The 9,492-nt window shown below is 51.3% G+C and overlaps 1 protein-coding gene across 1 annotated transcript; it reads left to right on the top strand.

The window, feature by feature from the left end:
• Nucleotides 1–76: 76 nt before the first annotated feature.
• On the top strand, nt 77–1,033 carry FOXE1 (forkhead box E1). Its single transcript, XM_014888125.2, has one exon. The coding sequence runs from the start codon at nt 77–79 to the stop codon at nt 938–940; it is 864 nt and encodes a 287-aa protein (XP_014743611.1). The 3' UTR covers nt 941–1,033.
• The last annotated feature ends 8,459 nt before the right edge of the window (nt 1,034–9,492 follow it).

The following is a 9,492-nucleotide window of genomic DNA, read 5'->3' as shown; positions in this document are numbered from 1 at the left end:
GGCCGCATAAAAGCCGCGGTCGCGCTGCGCTGCGCTTCCTCGGCTCGGTCCGGCGCGAAGCCGCTCCGACGGCCACATGACAGCCGAGAGCCGACTGCCGCCGGGGCCCCCGCCGGGGCCCCCGCCGCTGAAGGCGGACGCGGTGCCGCCCGGAGAGGAGGCGGCGGCGGCGGCGGCGGGGGCGCGGGGCGGGCGGCGGCGCCGCAAGCGTCCGGCGGAGCGGGGCAAGCCGCCGTACAGCTACATCGCCCTCATCGCCATGGCCATCGGGCAGGCGCCCGAGCGGCGACTGACGCTCGGCGGCATCTACCGCTTCATCACCGAGCGCTTCCCCTTCTACCGTGACAGCTCCCGCAAGTGGCAGAACAGCATCCGCCACAACCTCACCCTCAATGACTGCTTTGTCAAGGTGCCACGGGAGCCCGGCCGCCCCGGCAAGGGCAACTACTGGACGCTGGATCCTCACGCCCGCGACATGTTCGAGAGCGGGTCCTTCCTCCGCCGCAGAAAGCGTTTCAAGCGCAGCGACCTCTCCACCTACCCGGCCTTCCTCGCCGACCGTCCCGCCGCTCCGTGCCGCCTGCTCCCGCCGCCCCCCGCCGACCTGCCCCCGGCACCCGCTGCCGCCTCCTGCGCCTTCGCCACCGCCTTCCCCTCGCAGGGCTGCGCCTCCGCCGCCCTGCCCCACGCCTACGCCCCGCTGCCCACCGCTCCCGGGCCCTACGCGCCCGGGGGCCACGGGTCGCTGTACGCTCCGTCGGGGCGCATCGTGCTGCCCGCCTCTTCGCCCGGCTCCCCTGCGCTCTACGGCCGCCGCTCCCCCGCACCCTACCCGCCGCTGCCCCACGCCTTCGACTCCGGAGGGCATCTGAGTGCCGCCGAGCCCGCACCGCGGCACGGCACCTACCCTGGAGCCCCCGACAGGTTCCCGGCGCTCTGACCCGCCGCAGAGAGGCCCGACAGCGCGGACCGGAGCCCGGGAGACGGCGGACTTCGGGGGTCGCCCGGCACGGCCGCTCTCGGAGCTGCCCGGGAAGATGCTGAAGAACCTTGGGCTGCAGCTACGCATTCTGCCATCTGCCCAAGCTTCCTGGCAAGGAGCGTCGCAGTCAGCCCTGGGGACCTGAGGTGTCCTGTCCAGCCCGGGCCACTCTCGGCAGAAAAGTCGCAGGGACTCCCAAGTGCTTGGATAGGGCAAGCAGTCTCTTCCTCTCTTACAGCCTTTCCTGGGACAGGTGCTCAAAGCTTCCTGCCAGGCTCCCACCCTCTCAGCACACACAGCTGGGCCCCTTCTGGTCTACCCAGGAAGATTTTAGTTTAAAAGTCTCTGTTGTTGATGATTTTTTTCCTAGAGAATTAATGTCTGTTGGTGATGTGAAGGAGGGAGGCAGGTGGAAGCATTCCTTGGCTTCCGTGCAGGCAAAGCTCTAAAAGCAGAATGTGTGGCACTGATATGGTGGCATGTCCCTGATGGCTATTGCTTAGCCTCGGGCTTTACACCAACAGTGTGGCCAAGGCTGGAGAAGGTTTGGATGCCAGGGCTGCAGAAAAACGCATCAAGTCACATCCTTCCACGTGTTGCGTTCTGTGCTGCAGGGGTGGGAATGGTAGTGGGATTGGAACTACAAAAATTTCTACCATGAGCATGCCCAGCCCCTGGAAGAGGGACACGGGGAGGCTGTGAGACCTCTGTCCTTGGAGGTCTTTCCAACTTGATTGGACGGAGCCTGATCTGCCTCTGAAGTTGTAGCCAACGTTGAATTTGGACTTGCTTTGAGTGAAGACCTGACCCTGAGTTCTAAATTACTTTGTTCCCAAGACCAGCCCAGCTCTGTCTGTAGCCTAGAGAAATTGGCATATATAGAAGTAAACTTTGTTTCTGGAATACAAGAGGCAGGATATGGTGCCTTTTCGTCTTCATTTGTTCCACTTTCAAGCTTTCCTGGGATGGAAAAGAGTCTGGAGAAAAATATGAAGAGGGAACAGCTAATAGGAATGTCTACGAGACAAAAGCTTGAAACTAGATCCACAGGGAAACTCAAGCATACTCCTTCCAACAGATTCCATCACCTTGGAAAGGAGTCTGGAGTAGTAGTAGACACTCAAGGCTCCGGGTGTAGAGGGATCTGTGGGTATAGAGGGAGCCGACATAGCCCTGCTCCCAGGTCTTCTTATACAGCTCCTTTTTTCCGTGAAAGTGGGGAATCTGTGTATCCAGGGCCAGGAGGAGGTTGGTGAGAAGATCCTGCAGTGTGGTAGGGCCGTGTATGGGGAGAGAGAGTGAGAAAGTGCAGCCAGAGCCTCAACAGGAAGAACAGACAAGGGTGCACATACACGAGAGTCTCTCTCACCAGAGTCGGGTATAGATCATAGCATAACGCAGGTTGGAAAAGATCTTGGGAAATTTCTGTTCTAATCTGGTATCCAAATCAGGGTCAACTATGACTCAGACCAAAAAGCTCAGCCCTATGTAGTTGAGTCTTCATAACCTCCAAGAATGGAGACAGCACAGTTTCTCTGGGCAACCTGGCGGTCCTTGTGGGGGAGAAGTCTCTCCTTGTACCCTCCATATAGCACTTCTCTAGTCTCATTTAATGTTTATGGTCTCTTGTCCTACTGCTGTGCTTTGCTCCAAAGAGTTTTGGACCCTATGAAGACACCTGTGCCTTCTGCTCTGCATTTTTCAGATGAGGTCGTCAGCAGGATGAAATTTGTTTGAGATAATTTCCTTGCTTTCTATGGGTACTACGGTCTGCATATCCAGGGGACATGAGAGAGGAAATGGAGTGGAGCAGGAAGATGGTTGGGTGTCCTCAGAGAATGGCTTGGTGTGGAGAAGAGTAAAGCCCTCTGCGGCAGGTGGGCAGGAGAAGTTGTATGTCTGTCTTCCGTGGGACTGTCAGGTAGGAGATGAGTTTTGGATTCAAGGGTTCAGAGTGCCGGGGTGTCATGTGATGAGCCAGCTCCTGGGCTGGGAGGCTGAGACTGACCTGACAGCACTGCCCTGTGTCTGTGTAGACCTGTCTGTGGCACTGCAGGAAGCTGCTGTCCGTACACAGAGCTGGGGAGGCTGCTCCATGCACGGAGCCAGTGGGGTGCAGGCACAGGCAGCAAGTGTGAGCACCACTCAACTCTTCGGCCTGCTGAAGGCAGTCAGATTTTTCCTTTCCTATCCTTTCTGAAGAGCTATGTTGGTATCTTCCTTGTTCTTCCTGGTCCTGCACATCCAGAAGCTGCTACCACCCTGGAGAGAGCTGTCTCAGCCAGGGCAGGTCGTCTCAGCAGCTGTGCTAATATCTCTCCCAACTATCCATTTTCCATCTGGAAGAGGATCTGTACACCTAGCTGTTCCAGCTTCTAGTATTTCTGAGAGCTGCTGGCTCTGCTTTCATTGTCTGCAAGGACTGGACTGTGTCACTTTGACAGCAAGCCATGCTTATTTGGGGGTAGCTGGGAGAAGAACTGTCCTGCCTTTTAATCCTTTCTTTCCTTCCTGTAGAAGCTGTTATCAATGTGGACCAGATAATTTTCATAGAATCATAGCATGATTCTATGATAATGGAAGGGACTCATCAAGATCAGGCCTAGCTCCTGTCCCTGCACAGGACACCTCAAGAATCATACTATGTGCCTGAGAGTATTGTCCAAATGCATCTTGAACTCTGCCAGGCTTGGTGCTTGCTCCTTGGGGAGCCTATTCCAGTGCTTAGCCACTGTCTGGAGTGATATCCATCCCTTCATGCCTCCATGAATCTTGTCGTTGGTCATGAGTGAAGAGCCTAGATTTCTTCTGGCCCTTGTTCCTCTCATTTTATTCTCTGCTTCAGCCCTAGTGCCAGTTTAGAGTTCAGTCTAAAAAAAGGTAACTAATGATGATATAGGTTTTGTGGAAGATGCTTCTGAGCTCAGATAGCATCTGCTGGCAGTTCAGAGACCAAAAGTCAGTGTCTGAAGGTCAAGCATGACATCTTGGTGACTTAGGATGCACAGACTGGATAGGTTCAATTGTGTATTGTTTGCAGAGAAGGTCTAGGTGCTTGTTCTTGTTTCTCTCCGGATCTTTTATACCTACAAACTAGGGAAACTGGGCATATCTACGTGGTAAATTTTTTGCAGCAGGTACAGTGATGAGCTTGCTTCATCAAGAACCTGAGACATGGTCAAAATCTGCTTAAACTTCAGCCACAAATGGCTAGAAACCCTGGGCAGAACTGTTGAAGAGCTACTGGGACCACTCAAGGGACTCTATATCTGTGTGGGGTCTGTGCTTCAAGGTTTTTGAGGCAAAACCAGACAAATCTATACCTGCCCTTTGCTAGCACTGGCAGTGCTCCAACCTCCTGCTTGCAGCAGGCCTGAAGACTCCAGCAATCCCTTCCCACCAGCACTGCTGTGTTTTTGTGGCTGTTCCAACCTCTCCAAGCTCAGGTCGTGTAGGCTCAGGTGCCAGGGGTATGCTGAGCACTGCGGGTCTGTCCAGGCTGTGCCTTGTGGCACTGAGGTGTGCTGCCCCTGTGCCCATGTGTGACATGGAACTGACTGACCACTGACAGAGGAAGATAGGCTTGTTGTGTCCTTGGGGATCCATGGGGTTGGGTCTCTCTGGGAGCATATGGGGATATGCCAAGGGGATATGTTAGACAATTGGATCTCAGTGTATGCTTGTGCCATGGGGATATGTTCAACACATGAATCTCAATGTGTTTTTGTCTGGAACGTAGCTTGTTATTCTCAGACACCAGCAAGAATAAGAAAAAAAATTGATTTTTATAAGTTTTATTGTAAATATCTGAGAGCCTTCCTTTTAGCAAAGTTAGTCTAAGTTTCAAACTACTCTTTTGATTTCTGTCAGAAGAGTCCAATAAATCTGGAATGTAAACGTGTAGGAAATTCTTAAATGTGAGCACTGATGGGAAGAGAGAGGCCTTGAAAGTGCTTATTTCCTCAAAGGACAAGGTCTCTTGGTTTCTGTTCTGCCCAAGTTCTGGTATAATCAGGCCCTGAGCAGACTTTGATAAAGAAGTGGACTGTACAGCCTAGGAGAATATTACATTCTGTATTGGAGGTTTTTTTTTAATGATTACTCTTCTACTTCTCTCAAAATGGAAATAAATCTTTGTCTTGTTTGTAATGAAGTGTCTCTGAGTTTACTCTTTCAAGCCTTCCCTGTACTCCTGAGACTGGGAGACACAGAGCAAGATGCGTGGCATGCTGTTCATTGCTTTTCACCCTGTCTGTCTTGCCTTGGCTGTTTTTGGTCTGCTGGACTGCTGAAGACATCAGAGGGAAGGAGGAGGGATGGATCAGCAAGATCATGCCACAGGTGGCATATCAACCTTCTGCAACACCTTGAGTTACCAGTCTGCTTTGAGGGTCTCCTGTCAGGCCACAAGCATGCCCCAGACATTCATTGCATGAAGCTCCATCCCAGCCACATGTCTGCTAGGAAAAGGGACAGGTAGGGAAGGCTGCTACCACGAGAGGAACAGAAGCTCAGAGGTGGGAAAAGGGACCGTGTTTGACATTAATTATTCTGACTGCTCCAACAAGGGAGCTGGGCCAGGTAGAGTAGGTGTTACCACTGGAAACATGTTGCTTGTCCTGTGGCAGCAGCACCAGAAATGCTTGGTCTTGCCTCCTGCACCTCAGGCCAGTTAGTTTTTTTGGCTGCAGAGATGGAGTTCCCACAGCTGCAGGCTGACACTATGTTCACCTTATGCAACGGCAACATCTGTGGGAACAGTTCATCAAGAAATAACCACAGCTAATGGGGGGTGTAACAGGCCTTCAGGGGCAACTCCACACCTCAGGATGATGAACTGGCTTGTACATGGGTAAGATGATGGCAGATGTTTCTTCTTCTCCTGCTGAGGGTGTTCGGGGGATAGTGAATTCTGCAGCTGTTACCCTGTCAACAGCCCAAGCTGCCTGGAAGGCAATGAATGAGATGGGAACAGGTAGTTTAATCTGCCAAGTTACCAAAGAGCAGATAGGAAAATCTTCTTCAATAGCTTTGGGACTCCCAAGTATGATTTATCTGCCTTTGAAAGTGACAAGAAGTGGATCAAAACTAGAAAGAGTAGGCAGGAGAGGCAGCTGCCATTTGGCCAGGAGGGAGTAACTTGGAGTGAGTCCAGAACTTAGTGAGTTGTAATTGGAGGGCAGTCTATGTAGCTGGAGTTGGGCTTTAGCTGTATCCATTACCTAGAGCTTGCCATGTCAGTGACCAGAGGGGGTATCCCACTCATGTGGCACCTGGAAGTGAACTGATGTGAGCACAGGAAGGCTGATGGGGGGTCTGACTTTACAGAGTCTGGTGTATGAGAATACAGTGGACCATGTTGGCACAAGGAAGAACTTTACACACTTGTCTTGGTGTGATCCTGAAGCCCTGATTTGTTGGAAGCCCTCTCTAGACAGCAGAGCTTATTTCATAACCCAGTCCAGTTGACATTAATGTCTTCTCATGTCCAAGGTCAAGAAGTCAAGGTGGGGATGGTGGTATGTGCTATGCCTGGAAGCTGGTGTTGTTTTTGGGAGTTACTTTTGAATGTGGTGCAGTCATCCAACCCCTCTTTGTGTGGGCAGATTTAGTGTGAGGGAGGCCCAACTCAGGGCTGCTAGTCTGAGCTCCCACTGCTCCTGCAGCGTTGGAACACAGGGCGCAGTTGGCCAACATGAAGTACCCTGGCCACACTTCTTAGGCTAAGAGGAAAAGAAGCTATATCCTAGCCTCTTCTGAAGATAGGATGTTCATAGGGCTACTGTATGCTCAGGGCTGTATGTCTGGCTGAAAACGGCCGTGGAGAGGAGGCAGGAATATTAACTGTGGGCTGGTGCAGAAGATCTTACTGAGCTCACTGCTATTCCCTTCTCTGATGCCAGGAAGCTAAGATTCATTAGCCATTTAAGAATTTGCAAAGCTGCTGTCTGGATGGGAGCTATACAAATAGATCCTAATTGATTAAGGAGCAGTGTCTGACCTTTTTTTTTTGGAATCAGCACCAGAGCTCTTGGTCCGATCACTGAGACACAGTTTGAATGGTGCGTGAACCACTCTGAGTCAATTATCCCTATGGCTGGCTCTTGCACGGACACCATCTGCATCTCGTTTCCTCCACTTGGGAAAAGGTGCTCATGAATCCAGGTTGTCAGCTTCTGAGGTTAACAACCGATGTCCTAGGCCTCCTATCGCTTCTACAGCCAAATGTTTTAGCACATAGCCTGTCATCAGACTCACCGGAGTGCTGGCCCTAGAATTAGCCAATTAAATAGTGGCTCCCTAGCCACTCTTCCTGTTTTCAGGTTTATGGCTGCGAGAATAGTGGGGGAGGAAGACTTACAGGTTATCAGAATTGTGATTGTCTTCAACAGGCAGACCATTATTTTCTCAGAGAAGATTTCCTTCTCTTCATTAGGAGGCACATACTGATGGCTATGATTTCTTCCTTCTCCATCTTTGGGTACACTTGAGTATATTTGAGTATATGTATGTATGTGTATTCTTTTTCAGTAGTTCCCAAATTGTTTTAGTGGTTAGGCTTTTTTGGGGTTTTTTGCTTGTTTGTTTAGTTGGGTTTTTTTCTTTTTCTTTTTTTCATTGTTTTCCCTAAAACTGCCTTTACTTGAATAACATGGGCTTGCATTTCTGCAGCAATGAGTGATTGATCACTGCAATAGACTTGGACCCTGGAGTTACAGACTGGTGTTGCCCTGGAGTTACAGACAGGTCAGGCCACACAGAATAAATCTGCCTAAGTGGGAAGTGCCACCCTGTCATGGTGTGAGAGGCTGTGCATCCTGGGTATTATTGTTGATGTTGGTGGCTTTTTCATGGAGGAAGCAGAGGATGATTCAGAGCTTTGACCTTTATGCAGGAAACATTTGTTAAAAACTAATGTTTTCCTTCTTGGGTATTTTCTTTTGTATTTTGTTTTCATGGAGGTTTTTTTCCACCCTTCCCTTCTAGAGAAAAGGCAAAAGAAAAGCCCTCTTGAAGCAACCAGGGAAAATGGTTTCATGCCTTAAGTGGATATAAGATATAGTACCTCTCTGCCACAACAGGAGCTGAACTGAAATCCAGGAAGACCTTATGCAGTTGGGGAGACCTCACAGCACCTTCCACTATTTACAGGAGGCCGACAGGAAAACTGGACAGGGACTTTTGACAAGAGCCATGTGCTAAGGACAAAGAGTAATGACTTCAGGGTAGGTAGGGAAGGAAGGTAGATTTAGATGAGATATTTGGAAGAAATTCCTGTGAGGGTGGTGAGGCAGGCACAGGTTGCCCAGAAAAGCTATGGGTGTCCCATTCCTGGAAGTGTTCAAAGCCAGGCTGGATGGGTCTGTGAACAATCGGGGGAGGGAAAAGAGATGACCTTTCAGGTCCTTTTCAAGCCGAACTATTCGGTGCTGCCGCTGGGGAGCAGTGCCGGCCGCGCCGGGCGGCGAGGAGCGCGGAGCGCCGGTGCCAGAGGCGGTCGCCCGGCTGGGGCCCCTGCGAGCCCGGGCTCGTCCGTGCGCAGAGCTCCGCAGGAGCCTTCAGCCCGCGGTGCCCGGGTTTGGACGAGCAAGCGGGGGGCATGTGTCCAGGGGCATGCGATTCATACTGCACCCAAGCTCTGTTTTAGAGCTTTGGTGAATTCCCAGGAAGATGGTCTGCAGAGGAGAGAGCTGATAAAAGCGTCATTATTAAGGATGCAAAGCACAGACCGCACTGCTTGCCACGCAAGCTATATCTTGGTTTCTTTGTGTTTTCTGTGTCCTGCCAGTGAAAACCTCAGGTTGCCTGAGGTAGACACAGGCACAGTTCATGCTCAGTACCCCAAGTCCATCTGGATGCACCGAATTTCAGGTGGTGCATTAGACAAATGGCCATTCTCCCCACACCAGGAATGCTGGATCCAGTGAGAGTAACCCAGAGCAAGAAAGTCATTCTTACACTGAAGCTCAGCTGGGGCCATCAATGCAGGGAGCTGGTGCATAGGACAGGCTGAAGGAATCAGGGTTGTTCTCATGGAGAGCAGGTGAGCATGGAGTCCAACTTGCAGTGTGAAAGGGGTAACAGAGAAGATGGAGCTGGGGTCTTCTCTGAAGTGTATCAAGATGGAGAAAGAGGCAAGGAGCTAAAGCTGTGCTGAGGGAAAGCCTGGTGTGACCTAAAGGAAAAACATTCTTTCCTTGAAAGTGGGGCAGCCCGGGGATGAGGACAAGAGGGGGATATCTCATGTCTTGGAGAAGGTCAACACTTGATAGGAGAAAACCCAAAGCAGTCTGGTCAGACTTAGCCATGCTCTGAGCAGGGGGTGGATTCAAGATCTCCAGAAATCTCTCCTCACTTAACTTTTTCTACAGGTACATGATTTCCTGGTGAAAAAGGAGAGTCAGGCCAGGTGGTGGAGTACTGATGAGCCTGGCTTGACACACAGCTCCAGTCTGTGGTGGCCCTGGCAGCATTAAAGTATTTATTTAAGTAGTGAACACAGGATGGGA

This window comes from Sturnus vulgaris, chromosome Z, assembly GCF_052056855.1.
Source record: "Sturnus vulgaris isolate bStuVul1 chromosome Z, bStuVul1.hap1, whole genome shotgun sequence".
NCBI classification, from domain to species: Eukaryota; Metazoa; Chordata; class Aves; order Passeriformes; family Sturnidae; genus Sturnus; species Sturnus vulgaris.
Note: the sequence above shows the minus strand (reverse complement) of the source record. Positions and strands in the feature narration are given on the sequence as shown.

What these genes read in the sequence shown, in the direction of transcription:
- FOXE1 (XM_014888125.2), top strand. Translation starts at nt 77, where the DNA reads ATGACAGCCGAGAGCCGACTGCCGCCGGGGCCCCCGCCGGGGCCCCCG.